The sequence below is a fragment of the Arvicola amphibius genome, chromosome 3 (assembly GCF_903992535.2).
Source record: "Arvicola amphibius chromosome 3, mArvAmp1.2, whole genome shotgun sequence".
Taxonomy (NCBI): domain Eukaryota; kingdom Metazoa; phylum Chordata; class Mammalia; order Rodentia; family Cricetidae; genus Arvicola; species Arvicola amphibius.
Window position 1 is genome coordinate 8,048,954 of NC_052049.1, and position 24,275 is coordinate 8,073,228.

At 38.4% G+C, this 24,275-nt stretch overlaps 1 protein-coding gene across 1 annotated transcript in view; it reads right to left on the minus strand.

The window, feature by feature from the left end:
* The window catches only part of Ctnnd2 (catenin delta 2), a 623,964-nt gene that overhangs the window by 460,766 nt on the left and 138,923 nt on the right, over positions 1-24,275 (minus strand). Inside the window, exon 2 of the mRNA XM_038323012.1 lies at positions 15,015-15,127. Within this exon, the coding sequence (XP_038178940.1) occupies positions 15,015-15,127 (113 nt within the window). The remainder of the gene's footprint in view (positions 1-15,014; positions 15,128-24,275) is intronic.

Sequence of the window (24,275 nt, forward strand, 5' to 3'; positions counted from 1 at the left end):
AGATGTTCTATAATAGTTGGAATATGGTAGTTGTTCAATAACTTAGTGAAAATTTGGAGTTCAAAGTTCTTTAATATCTTTTTAATTAGAAGATTTTAATAATTTGGAATTGAAGTTGGCTTGAAGAATGCTTTTCTATAAACAGTCTATATATAGACTAAATATTCTATATCTTATAAATGTTATTGTGTTTCCCCCCAAGAAGTTGTCTTGGATATAGAGTATAATATGTGAGCGGTTAACTGGGGATTCTCTGGGGATCAACACAGAAAAGGGAAGGGGAAAGGGTGGTGGGGTGTTTGTCAGGGTTCTCCCAGCAGACATAAAATTAGAGACAGGACAGAGGTAAGGTGATAATCTAGAAATGGGTGACTTTGCTATGGATCACATTCAGACATTCAGATATAGAGTAGGTATAAATTATAGATAGAAGCAAAGGGACTTAATAGCAATTAGGACAATTGGCTCGCCAGACTGTTCAGTCAGAGAAGTCCCCTTATAGCCTAGGTGACACGGGGGGGGAGAACTGACACATTTCCTGTCCCAAAGACTTAAACTTTTGATGTTAATAATTTAACTGTAGTCTGAGATCAAAAGCTGAAAACCCAAGGGTCATTTGTTTAAGTTCTAGAAGTGAGAAGTCAGAGAGCCTAGGGATCAGATATCTGAGGGCAGGCAGAAGGGAATCCCTACTCCAGTATAAAATAAAAATAGAGAGAAGAAATCGTTCTCTTCATATTCTATCTAGACCCGACCCAGATAGAATGTCTGACAATGAGGATTCCACCATGCACATTGAGCAGGGACCTTCTCCGCTCAGTCTACCCATGCAGACCAGCGGCCCAGGCCTCACTATCAGAATGAAGGCTCTGCTAGTCAGCTAGATAGTCCTTAGTCTAGTTATGCCAACACCCAAAGTGAGCCATGGCGAGAAAGACAAAGAGGGAAGGGGGAATGTCCATCTGCAGGACTCAAATGCGTAAAATGCCCACAGGAAAGAAGGCTAGAGGGCACACCTGACAATATTCAGTGATATCTCTGGGTGGCTTCAATTATGCCTGTATTCTTCCCTGTATTGATAATATTTTGTATCATATGATAAGATTCCCGAATGGCAGTATCACATCTGACTCTAAGAGTTGAATGTGTTGGCCTCAGGCATGTCTTCACTCACCAACATATTTCATCCATATACTTACTTGCCATTCCTCATGGGTCACTAGGATAAGCATACTGGATTTCAGACACCTGGACCACCATGCTTGCACATTCAAGTAGTATCTGATGTCTTTTGTGGATTTAGAATGATTTCCTCTAACAAGGGCTCAACATTGACCATTGCTCCTCCCTATCTAGGAGATAATCTTTTCATGGCTGGTAGGGAAAGAAAGTCGTGTCTCACATTGTTTCCAGAGGGACTAAGCTTAAAGGTGCTATAGAAGAAACAGTGCATTGCTTTTGGGTAGCTAACATGATAGATTATATGGCTGTCAATGGAAAAATTTAGAGAGGGGCCAGATTCTGAAGTATGACCCCTGGGATGTGCAAATTAAAATCAAGTTTTGATTATTGGTAGAAGAGAAGCTAGAGGTATTTAGTAATTTGTGAAACAAATAATGTTAAGAACTTAGTAGTTAGGAAGATTGCTAAGACCTTTCCACTCTTGTGTGAGAGGAGTCACATTCTAGAAGTCCTACATTTTAGTGTTTCAGGTCTATTGCTCACCGTTTAAGATATGAAGCCCTGTAGGTCCCATAGCCACCTGAGAGGCTGTGTTTTCTGAACTGACTCAGGGATGGGTTGTTCTTGCTACTTACCTATCTTTGGTGCACCTGTCCTAATGGAAGTTCCTTCGCTTACCTAAATAGAATGGATTGTTGTAACCAATGCTCTGAGAAGCTCTATAGAGAATACACATGGACCATGTGATATCTATGACTGCCACACAATAAATATTGGAAATGAAGCTGAATTGAGTCTAAAACTGGATTCATTTTAACCAATGTACCATTATAGGGACAGAATTCAGATGATTCTTTTCTTGGCCATTTCTGGCCATCTGAGGGTATCCATATTTATCAAAGAACTTTTCCTTTGGCATAGACATTGTAAATTTAGATACAATGAGCCATGCTGGCATCCCCCGCTCACACCTGCTTCACAGCCCGAGGTTTACTGTTTCAAAATAAAACAAAAAACCCCATCAAAACAGGCATCTAAAGAACTTTGATGTGTCACAGAATAAATTTTCCATTATACAGCAAGAGTCCAGCTGTAGGCAGAGACTTCCAGAGCTATTCCCAAAGGTGAACTTACTTTCTACACTGACAGGGAAAAAAGGGACTGTGTGGGGGTTAGAGTTGGGACATAAGCAGGAGAGAATTAGAAGCAGTCACTTTGCATTAAAAGAGTAATCAATTCAGAAGAGAGGAAACATCGTATTAGCAATTAATGCCTCTTCATGAAATAATAAAGCAATTAGTGGGGACTTTAACACAAGAACTAGCACACTGAAGTGGCAGCCACAGGGGACTGGAAACAGGGAAAGTGGAGATACAAGTTCACAAAGGCTCTTAGCCCTAAGAGGATCCAGGAGAAATCAACATTCACAAGGACAGGAGGCAGCTCTCTCTTCCAAAAACCTTGGATTAACATTAATTCTGCATTAAATGCAAAACTGCCAATGAAACACAGGGGACTTGTTCTTCAGGAACCACATGCTAAAAAAGGTTGGTATTTCTGAGTGAGCAGGAAATAGTGAGGACCATGCACTCTCCACAACACTCGGGAAACTTTTTGAACTTCTAAGAGGACTTGACCTCATGACTCCTTCCAACTGGAATGGCACTCGACAGTGTAGACTCTACACTGGAGAGCTTCTCAGGGAAAATGTTTTCCAACTGGACTCACGGGGAATCAGGAGCAAAATCTATGTGGTCCTCAGGCAATATGTAGCCTCTGCCTTGACTACAGCTCAGGGGTCTATCGGAAGACTGTAGCTATGGGACAGACCAATCCTGCCCTCATTCCAAAATCTGTGATGACCTCATCCAGCTTCTGATCATCTCTTTATCCTGTCACTCATGTGCAGCTGAACGGTACTCAAATCAGCCCAGACTGAGGCTTTTAAGGCACCTGCATCGCACATCCATATCTACATGAGCCATCATTCAGTCTTCCAGGTTTCCTTAATGAGACATTTGTACAAGCAGTAAGGCCTGGACGATGCCATGGGGCAGCCATGTTCAGGGCTGTACTGTAGCAGATTCTGCTTGTTAGAGACAGTGGTGTCCGCAAGCCACATGCTGTTATCCTAACTGCCCATTCAGGTTGAACCAGGTGGAGTTGCTACTGCAGGAAGTCCAATGGCAGGATATCGGCAATGCCATGTATTCTCTCCTGTATCTCTAAAAAAAGTGTATACACTGAGTGGTCTCACCTCAGTCAGTGTCCATTTTGATTTATGGCTTTTAGAATCTTGTTTTTCAATCTTTAAATAATTTAAAGAATTAAAGCACTCTCCTATGGGGTGACACATATTACCCTAAAGCTAGTTTTTTTTTTTTTTTTTTTTTTTTTTTTAATGTTACAATCGCCGATCTGTTTGTGGTTGTTTTCAATTCAGCAGATCAAACTAAATATAATTTTCCTTTTCTTTTCCCTCTCTAAACAAGGGGCCATGTCAACGGGTGCTCCTCAGCAGATGTCTCTGTTCTTCACAAACAGCAGTGGTATCTCGTTACTGTCACTGAAGGAATCTTCGATTCTCTATCTACCCATGCCAAACAAGGTATAACCAAGCCTGCTTTTGTCCTTTGTCCTTTGGATGGTCACAAACCACAATGATATCTAATGTTTTCTGGAGTCATCAAATTAAAAATCAAGACAAGAACTTTTGTTTCTTGAAGTTCTACATTCTCCCATTTACACATTAATAATGAAAATTAAAGCCACACTGTGGTTTGGTGTTGGCACGGCTATCATCAGAAAAATCTTCAACAGCAAACGTTGGTGGGATTGTAGGATGGGGGAGACAATTAGGCTGGTGGTGGGAAAACCAGAAATGTGATTCTGCAAAATTTCATTACATGATGACTCATAAAGCCTCTGCATTTTACCCCAAAGTATCAAAGTTGGGTTACTATAGCAATACTTGCTTCCTCATGTTTATGAAGACATTCAGAATAGCATGAATATACATGCAACGGAGTTTTGTTGAGCTATAATGAATGAAATCGTTGCTTCCCAGGAAGTTGAGAAGAACTACAGATCACATGAAGTGAAGCAAGGCGCTTTCACAGGCTAACTGTCAACATTTTTCTCTCCTCGGTAGACTATGCAGTGGAAAGCAGGGCAGGGAAATGTGAAATCAGCAAGACAGAAGAAAACGTGGAAAGAAGAGGGAATAAGAAAGAGAAATGGTAGCAGTGAATATGATCACAGTATGTTCCTATATGACGCATGAAAACCGTATGATGAAATCGCTTACTTGCATAATTAATATATGCAAAAATACATAGTATATCTTAACTGGCTTTCTTCATTAGGGTTTCTATTGCTGTGATACAACACCACAAAAGAGGACATTTTCTCCTCAGTTTACAATTCCCTAGCACAACCCACGACTGAGGGAAGTCAAAGCAGGAACGCGGGACAGAACTTCCTCCTGTTGAGACAAAACTACTTTTATGGTAGGAAAGAAAAGAGATGGACAGGTTAAAAGTAAATGATGACTCTAGGTTCTAGCTGGATAGTTTCCTAAACCTTGTTTCCATTCGTCTAATGGCAAGGCCTCCAAAGGAGAATCATGAGCACTAACTCTGATTAGATATACAATAAACACTAAAATATCTACTGCTACCACCATAAGTTGGTGGTATGAACCAGACACCAGCATCAAATGTCTGTCACTGGCTATGATAAATGACACAGAGTGCATTGCCATTTAAAAATACACGATAAATGTTCACACTTTAATAAGGGCAAGGTTGAAAAATGTTGAGCTCATTTAATAATCTGTTTGAGGAGTTGCACAATGCAGTCAACTTAAATTTGTGCTTTTCAAAAGCAATTTTTCAAGAATCTCAAGAAAGACAGGTGCGTCTATTTTTAATTTTAAATTACCTATCAACTGAAACTCCATGCCAGCTCTTCATTATAAACCCTCAATAGAGCATCTCCTGACCTCTACTTTCTTTTTGGATATCCATAATTTTCTTTTTATTTAAATGTGAGAGTCCACAAGAGAACACATAATACATTTGTCCATGTCTGGCTTATTTCATTTAATATGACATCTCAATTGCATTCATTTTTTTTTTCAAATAGCATAACTTTATTCTTGAACGCAACTCATTGTGAAGCGTTATGTATATGCATGTTTTATCCATTTACCTGATCATGGATGCCAAGCCAGATTTCGTGGCTTAGCTATTATGAACAGAGCTTCCATAAAGAGAGGCTCTGTCATAATTTGCTTCACATTCCTTTGGGTGTTTACTTACTGCACAGGATTGGTAAGGCTGTCTTGTGGTAGTTCTATTTCCTTTGCTCTAGTTCTCCCGAGGAACTTCCACTGTTTCCATTGGCCCAGCCAGTCCCATTCCCACCAGCAGTGCATAAAGATTCCCATGCCCCAGAACCTCAGCAGTGCCTGTTGTCACTTGTTTTCTTGACGAACGTCATCTTGACTGGGGTGAGATAGAATCTCAGTGTCGCTTTGATTTATGCTTTTTTTGATGGTTAAGAAGTTGATTTTTTTTCAGGTTTATTGGCTATTTGTACTTGGTCTTTTGAGAATAATCCATTTCTTTGATCTATTAATTGACTGGATTATTTAATTTCTTGCATCTATATTTTTAAAAATTCTTTATGCATTCTAGATAGTAATTAATTTGAAAGCAAGTACTCAAGCAAATGGAATTACTCATTGCTGATGAGATGCTTAATCAAGGGATGTCTAAATTCTGTCATTCTTTTCAGGTTCCTATTTGAAGGTTATTCGCAAGCAGTTAAGATGGGAGGTTTCCTTTTCACTCCTTACACTGATGAACTCTGCCCTCATTTCAGGCTGTAGCTTTCTGATGTGTAAATACAATCAGAATGGGTATGACGGCATGCATCCCACTACTTACAGCAATAAAGACCAAGAAATGCCCCAGGATATGGGGGAAAAGAAGTTATTTCTAACTAGAGAATAAAAACAGGATTGATAATGCTTATAGAATTCATGCTTGCAGCAAGATGGTTGGAGAGCCGTTACCTTGTGTTGTGATATTTTGTCATGTATGACCCAATCGCTGAAGATAAATGAAAAATGGCACAGATGATACATAATTATTTACACAAATTCTGTTAGAGCCGTAACATGTACAGAGTCCCTCCCTATCTGAAGGTGTTTTTCCACAGTGCCAGTTACAAGTGGCCATCCAATATGATTTAGTCTCAGTGAGAATTTGGACCATAAGCAGTAGGCAAGTAGCAGCTGAACACCAGGTCACAATGACCACACCCTTCAATTCACAGCCCTTTATCAGATAATCGCTGTATCATCTCCTTTCATCATAAGAAGGGGACACAATACAAGAAGTCATTTTGAGAGCTATGGTGTACAAGGGTCCTATACCAATATTATATAGTGTTTTCAGTGCCTTAGAGTCACTAATTTAGAAACTAAATTTTATCAAACAATTATGTGTAGAAGAAAACAATGACTATATTATCTGTTGCACTTGTGGAATGCATGTATCCTGCCACTAAGTGCAGAGATGTTATAGCTGGAAAATAAACAATGGAAATATGGATGGCATGTACCCTTGAACACATGATTATAAGCCAAGGGGAGAGCCAAGCATTTCAGAATGGTAGGGCTCTTGCTCTAGTGTGTCTGGAACTGAGTTCATATTCTCTACTATGCTTTCCCGAGACAGACTATCAGTTCATTTCACAGGCATGAGTAGTGAGTGGTAAGCATTTGTGCTTGGCAGAACAAGTCCATACCTTTCTGGGCATTCGATATTTAAATCCAGACCTCAGTTAATCCCCATGGAAATATTCTAAGGATCATGGCCTGATGCCTGCTTAAAAGTTTTACAGAGAACAGACTCTCTCTCTCTCTCTCTCTCTCTCTCTCTCTCTCTCTCTCTCTTTGTGTGTGTGTGTGTGTGTGTGTATGTGTGTGTGACACATGAAACAGCTCAATGAGGGAATGAAACCTTTAAGGACAGATGTCTAAATTCCATGGAGACATGTTGAAAGAATGAAATAAATGGCTATCGTGTTCATGAATTGAATGACTTGTAACCGTAAAGCATCAATTGCTCAGAAGTAGACTGCACAGCTGCAAAAAAATGTGATTCGTTACGGAGACCACTGGAGTTTATAAAGCAAGAGGAAGTCTCCTGAAGAGCAGCTGTGGAGACAATCAGCTGTTTACTTGGGGGGGGGGGTGGTAAAATTGAATCCATCTTGATATGATGAAATTAAACAATCAACAGACTGCAACATGGACATCCTTCTCAATTAATGGGAGTACTCTCATAGGTCATTGTTTCAATTCCTCAAATTACTTAAAGAGTCAAAAACAAGCTCCTAAAGCCATAAACCAAAAGAAACACTGACTGGGTAATCACATGGATTAAAATAGTGTGTTGGGGACTGGAGATGCTTAGGAAACAGGAGCCTAGAATAAAAAGGAAATAAACAAGCTAATAAAAGAAAATAAGAACATATATGTTTGTCAAAAGTTGACACAGGAAGGGGATAAATGCCAAAGATTTTGGAGAACACGACTGCAATATATTGGAGAAACAGAAAGTTAGTAACTGACTATATTGAGAATGAAAATAACTAAGTTACAACAAAGACATAGATAGAATAAAATATGCAAAATGTATGAGCAGCATTTAAGGAAACTGTAGACATCAATACCTAATAAATGTGCACAGTCTTCTAATAGAGCAGGAATTAGAATATAATGAAAGCATCCACCATGTTTAAAAGAACAAATAATAATCTGGAAAACATTTGTTGAGAGTGCATGGATAGAATTGAGAAATTTCTTAGCCTTACACACTGGTTTTTGCTCTTCTGCCCATACCCACGGGAACCAGTGCTTGCCCTTATCACGAATGTCATTCAATAATGTACCAGCCATATGTGTACAGAGCCAAAATCTGCAAATTCTCAGAATAGTATACACACACACAAACATATATGTACATAATGTACATGACCAGTTTGCAAAATATGTATAACACATATTTGAAATTCAAAAAACAAAAAGACTATATATTTTATATATTAAGTATACCTGTGAGGGATACTATAAAGAATTTGATGAGATGAATAAAGGAAAATACAGAAATGTGTTATTCTAATTTCCTGTGGGAGAAGCTAGAGAGACAAATGGAGTCCTTGGTAGCTACCAGGCAGCAGAACTGAGATATTTTCCTAAAAACCATGAACTTACAAATATTCTGTATTCCCAATTGTAGATAATAGTGTCAAACTGTACATGCTACTATCTTGTAATATTACTTCTGGAAATTATATTTATATTGCCCAATTTTAAATACATTTTTTTCTAGATTACAACTAAAACCCTACAATAAATGATAACATTTTTAAAAATGGTATATAATTCCATCTACTATATGAGAATAGATTTCTTTGGAAAGATCCCTGGATATAATTAGCATCTCAGAGATGTACTTGCTTTGTACTTTTCTGACTTACAATGAAAGAATTTTCCCTGGAATGAGGCCAGATAAATCTTCTGTGAAAATCTGGAAATCTGATCCCCTGATATCATCAACAACAGTTCCTCTATGTCTTATTTAAGACTTTCTTAGTATTCAGTTTTCATTATTTCTTTAAAACTATTCAAATATCGGCCTGGAGAGATGGCTCAGTCTTAGGAACACTGGCTGCTCTTCCAGAGGTCATGAGTTCAATTCTCAGCAACCACATGGTGGCTCACAGGCATTTATAATGGAATCTGATACTCTTTTCTGGCATGTAGTCATACATGCAGACAGAGCACTCAGGCCTAAAAAATACATAAATAAATACAATTAGTTAAAAAAAGCACACCCATTCAAATATTATTCTAGCTTTGTTTCTTCATTAGTTTATGGTTCCTCTGTTGTGACCCCAAGTGCTACATAAAAAGCAAAGTTGTGTTTAACATCTTCCCTGTGGAATGCTTGTCAATCTAATAAATGCTTCAACTGGCAAGGTTAAGGCTAAAGCATACTCTGTAGCCCCTCCCTGAATGAAAGCAATCAATTTGATCTCTTTCCTTTGAATTTCTGATCATCTCTCTCTGTGTTCTTTTGGGAAAGAACAGTCTAGAGAAACACAGAGCTCACCCCAACAGACAGTTAGGGGAGCTGAAGAGACTGTTCTCACCCAGGAGAGACGATGCCACATCCATGATAAAGAACGTATTATCCATAAAACAGCAGTAAGCACTGAAGGCCAGGCCAATCAAGGCTTTCTCAGAGGTCCTGGTGGAAGGATAAAATGAACCTGGTTCTATGTCTTTGCCCCGGGGGTAGACATGGCAAGGTGTAACCTGGGACTGGGGGCAGGGCCTCAAGGAAGTTAGGTTCAAGGTCCTGGGAACTTGGATTTCCCGCTGAAGAGACTGGAGTTATCCAGCCCAGCATTGTTGAGTGCTTGGTCTCTGGCACACAGGAGGAGACATCCTGTTCCCCTTGGGAAACACTGCTGCATTAGTTTCCCGCTGACTTTATCCTATTGTATGGTAACTCTCTGCTGACTCTGTCCCATTTCTCTCCTGCAAACCATATATGAGAGGCTGCAATTCGTAAGAAACTTGTTTGTCATAACACTTAGCTTGTGCAAGACCTCCTGACCCAATTTCCTATTTTCTTTATTTTCCGATCCACCATTCCTTCCCTTCAGGAATCTGTCACTGAAGAACAGCCTGTTGCTCCGTGTCAATAAGCCTGTAGTCAGCATGAGAGAAGGCAAACTTCCCTTCTTATAGACAGCTGCTTTCCAGTATCCTACACTGTAAGGCACAGAGCCCTTGGCACCTACCCATACAGCAACAGGCAGGGTTCAATATTTGGATACATGTCCTACACAATAACTTTAGTTTCAATAAACCCTTAAACACTTCATGGTATTCAAAGAACACTAACGATTCTGAATTTCATGTGATAATATGAATTTTATCTATTCCCACATTAATCTCATTGATAAAAATCCTGGTATGAGGTGGCTTGGAGTTAAATGTCCCTTATAAATAGTGCAACAAAGACCGAAGAATTGCCATGGCAACAATTAAAGTGAGAGCAGCAACAATGTTTTATGCTAAAACTAAAAGTACTATGTAAAACACTGTAATACTTCAGTGTGCTCTGGCTGTAACACCACACACCGAGGACATACATCATTTTACCATGGCGTTCCTGGCGAGGAATGGTAATGGTTGAAAACTCCATCTATAGTTTGGTATAGTCATAATCTCCCACTCACTAAACGTAAAAGAATAAAAAATGACTGGGGGGAGCTGTGTGTGTGTGTGTGTGTGTGTGTGTGTGTGTGTGTGTGTGCGCCCTGTCTGCAAATCAGGGCATTCTTTGCCTTCTTGAGCATGTCTTGCAAATGCTTTCATACAATGTTTGGATAAATTAAGTAATACTTTAAGACTGGTCCATCAGAGGGCTGATCTCAAAAATATACAAAGAATCAAGAAATTGATCATCAAAAAACCAAATAATCCAAAAAATGGGGTACATACCTAATCAGAGAACACAACAGATGAATATAAAATGGCTGAAAGATACTTAAGGAATTATGTTCAATATCCTTAGCCATCAGAGAAATGCAAATCAAAACAACTCTGAGATTCGTGAGAATGGCCAAGATGAAAACCACTGATGACAGCTTATGCTGGAGAGGATGTGGGGTAAAGGGAACATCCTCCATTGCTGGTGGGAGTACAACCTGGTACAGTCACTTTGGATATCAGTATGGCAATTTCTCAGAAAATTAGGAAACAACCTTCCTCAAGACCCAGTAATACCACTTTCGGGTATATATCCAAAGGATGCTCAATTATACAAGGACTTGTGCTCAACTATGTTCATAGCAGCATTGTTTGTCAGAGCCAGAACCTGGAAACAACCTAAATGCCCTCGACCAAAGAATGGATAAGGAAAATGTGGTACATTTATACAATGGAATACTACACAGCAGAAAAAATAATGACATCTTGAATTTTGCAGGCAAATGGATGATTGAGTGAGGTAACCCAGACCCTGAAATACAAAAATCACATGTACCCACTCACAAGTAACTTTTAGACATAAAGCAAAAAAAAAAAAAAAAAAAAAAAAAAAAAAAAAAAAAAAAAAAACCAGCCTACAATAAAAAAATCCCAGAGAACCTAGACAACAATGTGGACACTAAGATATACAAGAACCTAATCTACATTGGAAGTAGAAAAAGACAAGATCTCCTGAGTAAGTTGGGAGCATACAGACCATGGAAAAGTGTAGAAAGGGAGGGAGGAAGAAGGGAGCAGAGAAAAATATATAGCTCAGTAAAAACAATTAAAAAGATTGGTCCATATATAACAAAAGCTTTTTCAGTGACAAAGACTGTAATAATTTTCTTTTCCACAGTGATCCTTGTAACACCCCTAAAAGGTAATCACTCTCCCAAATTCAAGTAGGTATGGAATATTTAAAGGCCCTTCATGACGTTATAAACAGATAATACTGACATTGAACTCTAAAACTCACAGGTTCCAACTCCAGTGTCTTCACCACCACCCTACAAAAATTCCTTAAAAAGAACCCAAGCATTTGCTAGACATTCACGACTTAACTGGCAATGTGTGAGTCCTGAAAGACACAATTTAATTATTTACCTTAAATGAGGCATGTTAAAATGACAATGAGTTCTCAACAGGTGGACACCATCATTCACACATTAGGTGAAGAAGGTTAATTGCTAAATTTTGAGAAAAGTCGGCAGTCAATTCCTTGGACAGATCTTTTCAATAAAATCTTTCTGAGAGCTACATTCTCAAATAAGTACATAAGAATAAGCAACAATATGTGGCGGTTTTTAAACCTCTTCAGTACTTGAGGTACTAAACAAACAGATGTTTGGGAAGACTGGGGCTTATGAATCCCGCTCTACTATCAACAAATTAGGCAACATCTTTGTTGCCTGCTGCTAACACAGCAATCTCTTACATTTAAAATCCTGATAGTTTCTCCTGGATGAAAGAAAATTAGAATATATTCACACAGGATGGAGTAAAACAAATCAAAGGCTCTTTGTTTGGAACGGTAAAGCTTCCAGGAGAAGTTAAGCAGAAAGGACCAGTAGGTCTTGAGCATCAAATGTTTAAGAAAATAGTTTAAATAAACAATCACTTTCCATTCCTTTCCTGTATCATTTGACTAAGTGGAGTTTCCAGAAACTCTCCACCTAACTTAGAAGCTTCTGGAGACATTGACTACTTTTGCTTAATTTCTATGGCCTATCTCTAGAAAGAGGGTACTATCAGATCCCAAAAGCTAATTTACCACCTTATTTAGACCAATGTGTGACCTACAGATTCAGTGAGCTTTTATCCATGGTGGCCAGAGAGGGTGCAGGGTGGTGTTATTTCAATTCTCTTATATCTGTTAAGACTTGCTCCTCCTCTGTGTCCAAAGATGTGGAAAATTTGAATACAGTACTTTGTTCTACGTACCAACTACAACGGACATGATAGAAAGTACACAAACTCATGCAACCTAAATATCTCGCTACTGAATGAAAGGTGGGTCAGGACAGAAATCAAGAAGGAAATTTAAAACGTTTTAGGACCAAATTAAACACAATATGACAACATCTATGGGACATAGCGAAGGCAGTTCCCAGAGAAAAAGGTCCTAGCTCTAAGTGCCTAATTAAAAATAAAAACACAACTGGAAAGATTTTATGTAAATAACATAATGATACGTTTGAAAACTTAAAAAGTTGAGAATAAACAATGCTTAAAAAGAGTCAAAGGGAAAGGACAATAAAATTCAACGGTGACATCAGTGAAATAGAAACAAAAATAGCATGCATAGACTCAATGAAGCAAAATTGATTTTGTAAGCTGTCCTGCATGAGTTTCCTTCATTGTACCTTGTCATTTTCTGAGTGTCTGGTCCGGATTGTGAACACAAACCCTGTATTTTTGTCCAGAGTGAAAAGAAATTTGGTTTGTATAATCGGTGTTGCTTAATAATTAAGCAAGGGGCTGCAATAAAAAGGTTTTCTGTACGTTTGTCGAGAAAAAAAAATATACGTGATTTACTGGTGATAAATCATGAGTCTCCTTATGTACTTTCATTCTTCCTTTTATCTTTGTGAAGATATAGAAATGCAATATCACAATTCTATAGCTAGAAAACTGAAATTCACAGATATGGAAAACATATTTCCAGGCAAAACTACTCAATACTTAGAAACACAATGGTCCTCTGTTTGGTTTTGTTAGTACTGGGTGCTGGGGATTCATGCAGGCTAGACAAATAATTCTACCACTGACCCACATCCCCAGCTCAACAATGCTAAAACTGAAATATAATTTATGTAACTAAAAACTCATTACTTCACATCTCTTGGAAATAAATGTTACAAAGATAGAAACACACGCACAAAAGATCTCCTAGCTAATTAAACGCTTACAGATTTCAGCTCTCTCCCAATCAAAATGTTAAATTTCAAAATCCATTATAGTTCTCATCCACCATCTGTTTTATGATAAAATATCTGTGAATAAAATTTTGTGAATTGATTATTTTTAGATTTAAAATGCGTACTAGTTGCTTGAAATGACATTTTGGAAAGAAGCTTGGCTCCAAAAATGGTAGAAAGGTTTAGACATATATTCATGAGAAACTACAAGGAACTATAAGCATTAACTTTTCAAACTTTTTAATAACCTACACAAAACTCCTGGAAAAGATGACTACTGTCAGTTTTACAGCATGTATTTAATATGCTTGCTGGTTTTATAGACATATATCTTAGTAAAATTATCAGGTGACATGGGCAGTCTGTGAAAGAAGCAGGACTTCACAGGAGAATAACAAATGGTCTCTCCCTATACATTTAATCATAATTATATCAGGAACATTTATCTCACTTGGAGAAGAATAAATCTTAGAAATATATTCAGATGAATAATCTCAAGATAATCATCATTTTGGCAGATGGATAGAAAGATGCAGAAAATCAATTAAGGAGTGTTTGTACTCACAAGTTAAAAATGGACAGAAGAGATAGACAAGTTTCTTTAGATCATGACTCAAGATACCAGGAGATATTGTGCCATAGGATTTTAACACAGACGTTAAAGTACACAAAAATATAACACCAAGCAGACGATAGAGAAGTATACTATGTTTCAGAATCTTACATATGGTCCCAAGAAGGACAGTTTGCTTATAATTAAGTGACTATTAAAAAGTGGTTTTAGAGTATATAAATCTTAAACTAACTAATTGAAGACTTTAAGCCATGAATGAATAAATATTCTTTCATAAGTCATTGCTACTGGAAGAGTAATTTTTAACAGCATTATACATTAGTATAACTTGGGTTGTACATTAGTAAACAATTTGGAGTCTATCAAAATCTTAGTAACCTGCAGCTCTGTATCATTTGAGGTGGGAGGATAAAGCTTGGGGTTTGGCATCTTCCCATTCCCAACCAGTGGACTGCAGCAAAGCCTCCCTTTGTGTAAAATTTGCACACTTTGTATTCAGGACAAGCACTAATTTTGTTAAGCAGAGTTTCAAAGTACAAATCAGGCTACTCTGGACACCTTTTGAACATCGTACTTCTTAATTCAGGTCACTCACTCTTTCTTTCCCACATCTGACTGAGTGTCCCAATTCCCTGGCTAGGTTTAAAAGGAAGCAAACAAAACTCCTTCCTAATGGCAACTCAAAGGACAGAAGACGCAGGGAGCGCAGAGCCCGTACCTGATGCTGCTCATGCTGCCAGTCTCCGAGCCAAGCTTGCATCGCTCCAGCTGGCTGGCCACGATCTGGCGTTCAGCCTCCAGCTCTCGGGTCAGCCTTTCAAACTGTAATTCCTGAAAGAAACCCACCGGAAAGATGAATGGTAGCATCTATATGAAACACAAAGTTTAGAACCAAGATGACAGGAAGACAGATGGGGAAAATAAAATTTTTTTCAAGGCATCAACTTTGACACACAGAGGATGTTGCTATATAATAAGGCAAGGGCTTGAAAATTAGACGTGTAAGATACTGGCCCCAAAATATTAATGTAACTTATTTATTATCTGTTTCATCATGTTTTAAATGGGCTAAAATACTAATTTCATAAGTAGGAAGTATGAATTAAGTGAGATACCTAGCTAAAGCACTTTTCTTACTAATTTCATTTACAATTTGCTTAATAAGCAAAATTATAAGAAGTCACATATTTAAGAAATGTTTTAACAGTTATTATTTTACAATTTCATGTTTAACTATTTCAAAAATTAAATTATCTGCACAATTATATTTCAGGAATGAGAAGGAAAAAGATTATTACAACCTAAAAGTAGGACAGAGGTAGATTTTTAGAGAATTAAAACCTCTCAAAGTTTAGTGGGTTTGCCTTTTCAACATAGTCAACTATCTTATTAGTTAACTTGAGATATTTGTGGGTAAAGATTTCATATCACAGGCTGTGATTGTCTCGAGCTTTTTATTTATTTTTTACATCACATTTTACATTCCAACCACAGTTCTCCTTTCCACTCCTCCTCTTGCTGCTCCTGCATCCCCTAAGTCCATCCCCGCATCACTCCTCCCAAAGGGTAAGGCATCCCACCATAGAAAATGGGCTCCAAAAAGCTAGCTTGTTTAGTTTTATTTAAAAAAAAAACCCAAATCTACTGTTCATAAAAGTGGAGTTTTTTAAGTGCTGATATTATTTGGAGATTCAAGTAGAAGACACTTTGCAAAAAAAGGGATCCCTCTTCCTACCACAGTGGTAAAACTTGGGAAGCATGTCAGTCAAGCTCAGTCTTCCCTTCTAAATATTCTGAGTGGTACCAACTACTTCTGGTAAAAACTGAACACGAAGATTCCCTTGTTGGATGAATCAATGTCCTATAGTCTGACCTCCTCTCTAAAGATTTGGAAGTTCACCCTCAAAGGAATATCCAATTGCTCATTTCTAGTATTTAAATAATAATTTAAATAAGACTAGCATGTCTTAATTCTGTTCATGCTACAGGAAAACAAATCATATTTTTGTATTGAACACAGAACTTAAAGGCCACACAGGGTTGTTGCCATCCAGATGGAAGTCTATGATATGTGTTTAAATTGCTGTTTCTTCTTCTTCATAGAAGACCATTATGGTGACAAAGTACAGCAATGTGTTCAAAGTCAAAGTACACACACTAAGGACACACAGCTGATGTGGGAGAGTCTTCTGTTTGTGCTGATTTCAATAAAGAAACTGCCTTGGCCCATTTGATTGGCCAGCCCTTAGGTGGGCGGAGTAGACAGAACAGGAAGAAGGAAGTGAGGTAGATGGCTCAGTCAGATGCCATGCCTCTCCTAAGTGAGACCGCCGTGCCTCTCCCCAGGGAGAGAGATGCAACGAAGCTCCAGCCCAAGATGGACGTATGCTAGAATCTTTCCCGGTAAGACACCACTTTGTGGTGCTACACAGATTATTAGATATGAGTTAGAGAAGATGTGAGAATTAGCTAATAAGAGGCTGAAATTAATGGGCCAGGCAGTATTTAAAAGAATACAGTTTGTGTGATGTTATTTCGGGTGTAAAGCTAAGCATGTGGGAGTAGGGCGGCCGGGAATCCGGCCCACAGCTCCTCACTACACACAGCTTGCTTATAGCTGCTCTCACAGTATGCTTTCTTTATGTCATTCTAACAGTCAGGAAAATGGAAGAGAGTTAATAATCAAGAGAGGTGGGAGAAATGTGGTTAGGAGTGAGGGAGAAAGTCAATTTTTAAAAGTGATGGGAGGCACTCAACAGGCAGGACCACGGAAAATAGTATCTTGGCCAAGAGTAATGGAAACAGTCACTGGTCAAGAGTGACCACAGATGTCAACAGCCAATAGTGATGAGAGACACTCAAATGTTGGGAGTGAAGGGAAACCGCATCAAGTCAGGAATGAGAGGAGACAATGGTCAGGAGTGATGGGAGACCATTTATTGTCAGGAGATACTGGCAAATTTTCATATCAAAACAGCATTATGAACAAATAATATCCAGCATATGGCATCCCTTTAAACAGACACACATCCACCTTTCTGAAGAAGATCTTTGAATATTTCCTATATGGAAAGGTTTATTTTTTAAGATTTGGTTATTTATTATGTATACAGTGTTCTGTCAGAGAGGGTACCAGCTCTCATTACAGATGTTTGTGAGCCACCATGTGGTTGCTGGGAATTGAACTCAGGATCTCTGGAAAAGTAGCCAGAGCTTTTAACCACTGAGTCATCTCTCCAGGCTTATTGTAGGTTTTTAAAGAAGAATACTTTGAAATTTACAAGACTTGAGTATGTTTTTATTTTACAGTATCTTTTATTAAATTTTCTTTTTTGAGAATTTCATATATGAGTACTGTTTTTACATTTTCTCTCCTCTTTCTCCCTTTCAACTCTTTTCATGACCCCTTTCTCAAATTATTGATCTCTTCCTTAATTAATATTGTTAAATACATATGTTTCTAAATAATCTGCAGAGTCCATTCAATGTTGCTTATTCTTATGTGTTTAGGGCTGACCTGTACCACCCTTGGCATCTACCCAAAGCATTTAACATCATACTACTCAGATACTTGCTCAGCCATGTTCATTGCTATTCACAGCAATTAAGAAAAGGAAACAACCTACCTGTTCTATAGCTGACAAATGGGTAAGGAAAATATTGTACATATGTATGATGGAATGCTATTCAGATGTAAAGAAAAATTATCTAATTTTAAAGGTATTTTTTGCAATGTTTCTCACTTATACTGTCTCTGCCCAAAATTTTATAAAATTCTACATTTGTTTTAACTTTATAGCATTATAGATATGGTATTTTTTTCTCTCTGCCATGTTCCTTGATATAATTTTTACTTAGAATTGACTAAGCTGACCAGATTAGTGAATTGTTAGCTTCCATTGTATGGAAGAAAATTTAATCTTTTAGATTAATTTTTATTAATGTTTATGATTTCTGCATGCTCTCCTTCTTTGAGAATATAATATGTTACTTAGAACTGACCCTCAACTCACAAAACATTTATTACATTTCCTTTATGCTTCATTTTGTATGTTTTCTATTGGTGTAGCCAAGCTAAGTAATCTTTTCTTCTGCATTGATAATATTTCACTAATTCTTCCCAAAGTATTTTATCTCAAACTCTGGTAAATTAAAATCCCAATAGCTTTGCTTGGGTATTTCAACTGGGCTTCTTGTTAGCATGGAAGAATATACTTTTGTCACTATTATGATGCGTGCATTATCAATTACAGCATCTTGTGTTAGGTACAGCTGATTGACTTCTCTCTTCAGGATGGATCTCAGCCCAGGCTTCTCTGCACACACCGTGACCTTTAGACATGAAATGACTTCCAGTTTCCTTTTTTTGTGGTTCTGAGCATCTTCATATTCCTACAAACATTACCAGTTATCTTCTGACTTACTTGGGAAAACAGTACTTTAGCCTAGTGTCAGTCATCCTCCAAGACCCTTCTGGAACTCCAGCCAGTACTTCATGAACAGAGGGGATTCCTGTCCCTACTAGAGGAAGCTCCCATGCATTGCCAGCTCTGACTGAACTCCAGAACCCGTGTCCTCTTGTGTCTTCAGACGGTTCTTTTTCTGCTCTTGGATAATGTTTTTACTCAGATTCCCTTTTCTGATCTTTGCTAAATGAAGAGACTCTGCCCCCAGAAAACCCCAGGGAAAACCCTTTTAATCTATGAGCCCCAGAAATTCAGTGGTGTTGTACGTGGCTGCCTGTTCATTTCCCGCTGCCCAGACTCTCAAAATAACCACACAGAAACTATATTAATTAAATCACTGCTTGGACAATTAGCTTTAGCTTCTTATTGCCTAACTTCATCTTACTTTTACCCATCTCCATTATTTTACATTTTATCATGAGGCTTGTGGCCTACTGGCAAGGTTTTAGCATGTCTATCTCTGGCTTCTCTCTGACTCCACCTCCTTTCTTCCAGCATATAGTTTAGTATTCCCTGCCTAGCTCTACTCTATCCAATCACAGGCCCAAGACAGTTTCTTTATTAACCAATGGTGTTCACAGCCTACAGAAAGGAATCCCACATCACAGTGGCATTTGTTTCCCTGTTTGTCCATCACTGTTTCTGTCTTCCTAGATCATATACAGTATGATCAGAGGCAGCATTTCCTTTCCCCAAGAAATCGGTTTAAGGCTTATGAGGAAGGCTATTTTGGTCACATCATACCACTCACCGGATGTGGAAGCTCTTTGGCTATACTCACCCTATCCTTACATAGCCTTATATTGAGATTAACAACTGAGTTCTGAAGAACTGTAACTGATGGGTCAAGTAATTGGCCGTTCAGTGGAAGGTTCCTTTTTCCATTGGTGTATGCCATACATTTGACCAAAATGCATCTGCATCTAGAGCAGCCACTATCTTTCCAGAATGGAGGTGACCCTGAGGCCATGGGGGATGCTGCAATGGGAGTGGGGTTGGAAAGATGACATGCTGAATTAGCATGGTGTTTGAGGGGGCGCAGACCTCTCAAGCCTGAATAAGCTCCCAGAAAGTAATCAGGAAGAGAGATGGCACTAGGCTGATCTGGAGAGTATGTATGAGATCAACCAGAAAAAAAAGCACAGAGTAAAATAGACAACACAGCTGTCCACAGCTACACGACACTGGATTAGTTCAATGACGACGAGGCTTCCTGAAATAAGACTGAGGAAAGGCAAAGACTTGGAGAGCAAATTGAACAATAAAAGTCAGGCGGGGGGGAGGGGGTTTAGAATAACTTTCTACTAAGACCTTCACCTACACAGTTCCAGTGGAGAAGAAATAATGCAAATTAGGCTACAAAATACACAATAAGGAAACTGGGCAGAGACATCAGGACCTGATGAGAATCTTGTACCAGGGTAAGATAGAATGACCCGCAGTGAAGGACATTTTAAGAGATACAATGCAGTGCAAAACATCCCCTTTCCTCCACTGTACAGTTGTTGCCCTGATTTATAGGGAACAAACGTCTGTAAAAGCATCAGATCTATGACTCCAAATTTATTAAAATGTACATGAACAGACATAAACAGTCTAACTTTTAGAACAATGCATCACTGACTCATACAGTACATTTGGATTATTATGAAAATTATCATATAGTTTTATAACTTTGTCCTGAGGAGCCTAGATTAATAATTTATTTCTTTTAATTAAATAGGATTTATTAAACGTTTTAAGTGTCTAAAAGCATATAAAGTCTCCTGGGAGGGCTTAGCTAGTCAGTATGAAAACTGAAAAACCTGAAACCTCATGCCTCATCTAATTCCTGCAATAAATATGATATGTAGTGAGCTGATGGATCATCAGCTTAGAAGGAACAAACTGACTTGAGGATGCTGAAAACTGAGACTGAATCATAAATTGAATAAAATAAACTTGGGATGATTTTACCAGTATGGGAAGATAAAGAGCAGACCAGACATTAGATCAGTGAAGATAGATTAGACACCAGGATAGAAGTGATCTTCATGCAACAATGTGGTTTGCTTGCAGGAAATAAATGATGAGATGGAAACCTTCTGCACCTAGGCTCAGCACTAGATGAAATGGGGCAGTGGCTACTGAGCATGTCCGAAGACCCAGCAAGCAATGTGAAAAAAAGCCATCAATGCAAGGTATGGAAGAAATCTTTGCCAGAGTTTCTGGCTTGTTCAAACCTTCCATATCTGTGCATCTGTAGTGTAGGCTTCTACACTTGAGCGTAGACTTTTCTTCTTAATTCCTCCTGGTTTCCTTTCTTGACTAAAAATTACCTTTCAATACAGACAGAATAAGAAGCATTTTTCTAAGAAACAGAACAGCTCTCTATTTTATCATATCTAGACCTATCTAATAATAGGGCTGGGTATGAAAGTAGAGAAATTCTAGAAGGGAAATTCTTTGTCGTCAAGATATCAAGTGGATTTTGTTCTCTGAGCTTGTCAGTGTTCCTGTTGAGAAGGTAAACTTACAGAGGTATTTTTTACTTAAGGAATATCCCTTTTCAATTCCTCCCAGGGTAGCTGTTGATAACCTCTGGAGTCCTCACGTTGCAAACCTTTTGGGTGATTTGTCTTCATATCATATCTGTTTTGAGTGATGCTGATGGGCATTCAGCAGAATTTTCTGTGAATTATGGAGGTCAGTACCACCATTCTATAGCATATTTTAATGTTCTCCTTTCTTATTTTAAATGTCTTTCTAACTAGTTTTCTTATTCTTGTTTCCTAGTTGTATACATACTAAACTCTGTATCTGTTCCCAAGCGTTTCTATCAACCATTCTCTTTGCTTTCCACTGTGCTGTGCTATCTTCTGCTTCCTCAACATGCAAACATTTCTTCCTTTAACTTTAGTTTGTTGCTCTTCCTGGGTTTATAATTTAAGAGATAAATACCACAGTATAAACACTCCCTTTAATTACCATCTGGTATCTAATGAATGCGCATGAGATTATTTCTCCTTTCCATTATTTCAGTGCCTTCTTTTTCTCGATTTTATAAGCTTTCCTACGTGTGGTACATGTTCCCATGACACAGCATCTTTGAAAATAATCTAGTTCTGTATCCGATGGTTCATATTTGGGTACTGAGTGTGCACATGGAGAATACAGCCTGAGTGGGGTTCCCTGGCTGTGTTTCCTCAGGACAATTCTGAGTGTGCATAAGGAGTACCATGTGGCATCCCATGAAAAATGGCTATAAATATTAAGCTGTCCTCTTCCTCAAACTATCCTCTACCTTTACCTTGATCTTCACACAGCCATGATGATGAATTCCGTATCTGTGCTTTATGTGGAGGCCCGAAAATGTGAGCCTCTTTCCACGCTGACCAAAGGTTAGAAGGTTGGGGCTTACCTCTAGTTCCTTCAAGGTTACTGTGCTTCTACCTCAAAGAATGGTTCCACCTGGATGTAAATTAGAGAGTTCTGCTCTCTCAAGGTTATTGTCAACAGGTGTGGCTAATAGTCAGGTCTTATACTCCAGCAATAGAGGAGTTGATGTGTTCTAACCTCAAACAAAAGTCTAAGGATCCAATGAAGTTCCACTTCCTTTATGGAGATAGCTTTGGATTCCACCCAGGGAGTGGTGTGCCTGCAGAAGGTTCTGGTTTAGGGTGTGAGCGTGACTTGTTTTGTTCTAGCAACAGAATGTTTAACTATGAATGTAGCCGGCGACCTTCAATTGGTATGTTCATTTCCTTGTATCATGTTAATGTAGTTTTTTGTCTTACTCCTACCTTTTGGGGTCAGGGGTATTTTCAGCAATTGGAGATTAAATGTGGGCAAATTTCAGTACTCACTGAAATTCCCTCCCAATATTTATCCTACACGTTTCTCCATTTTAATATTTTCACTTGCATCTTCATGTTCTTTACTATATTTCTAATTCCCAAAGCCTCTACTCTGGCAGGAGGTACTTTTGTCAAGGCTGGTCCCTGATAGCTTTATGATTTTATTTCTCTTCATTCCTTAGAACTCCATTTTCTCGAGTGAGACGAGGAATCAATCACTCTGTCCATCTATAACATCAGTACCTCCTAACAGGAAGTTCTCAGGTATTCTTCACCTCAGGCCCCTAGGTTTTACTTACTGGACTCAGAATGCACTGTTGCTTTCGTGATAGAATTACTTAAAGACATACTAACAATTGATGTTTTGCAACCTCGGAGGAACACATTTCTTTATTCAGCTCATCTCCATTTTATCCATTATGTTCTTTTAAATTGTTTCTTTGCCGTTTGGGCCGCAGAGGAGGGGCTAATACAGGTTCAACCCACCTTCTTTAAGAGATCATGCTGGGAATGGAGAGATGGCTCAGAGGTTAAGAGCACTGACTGCTCTTCCAGAGGTCCTGAGTTCAATTCCCAGCAACCACATGGTGGCTCACAACCATCTATAATGAGATCTGGTGCCCTCTTCTGGCATGCAAGCATACAGGGAAGGAATGTTGTATACATAATAAATAAAGAAATCTTAAAAAAAAAAAAAGAGTTCATGCTAATTTCTAAAAGAAAATTGAGAATTTCAGAGCAAAGAAGGATGCCTAAGAGGAACCATGAACCTATACCATTCAAAGACTTTGTCCTAACCTTAGAACTCCCTGAACTTGAATTTGGATTTACACAGTATGGTCCCTATGCTCTCATTTAAAGCATGAACACTTCATACACCAAGGTGCTTGCTATGTTCTTGCTTTGGAAGATTTTTTTTTCAATTTCTGAAATCTGATACTTTAAAATTTGGTCAAGTTTCTTCCTGTGGCCTCTATTTCTGGAAATTGGGTTCATACTTCATTTTATTTTGAGCAAATCAGTGGGTGAGAAATAAAGATAGCAGTCAATTTTCAGGCATGTACTCTTTATAGGAGGAATTTTAATAACTCAGCCTTCTTGGGGATCAATGCTCTGCCTCTCAATAGCTTTTATGGATTTGATGTTGGTTTCTTTTGATGGTGGCTTTGACTATCGAGTGACTTACAGCCCAAATGGACCCTTGTCCTAATCTGGACTCTTTCTTACTCTGATCTAGAACATCCAATTCCACCATAACCACCACTTTTAGTAGATATCAGAGCATTATTCATTTTCACAGAACCCCTAGTACTAATTCCATATATCTTCTATTTTCTCAATGTATTGGCCATTCCATCTCCAGATGAGACCTTGCTCTTACAAGCACCAGTGTTTTAACATACTCAGTCAGTTCCATATAAAATGAGGGAACTAAAGATGACTGTTGTCTCTGTCTTCAGCTTCTCAGACAATGGTCCCAGGGTCTCTGTCAGTGACGCACTTTCAATCCTGGAGGAGAATGGTGGCGCAAGTGAATTTTGGTCATTATTACCATCTACACGTTATCTCTGAATGCTGATTTACCAGGGTGGAGGTCACAGTACAGGATGGTAGCTTCTCCATCTCAGTATCTCACTGCAGAGGTAATATCTTGCACCCTAATGTTTCTTAGCAAGG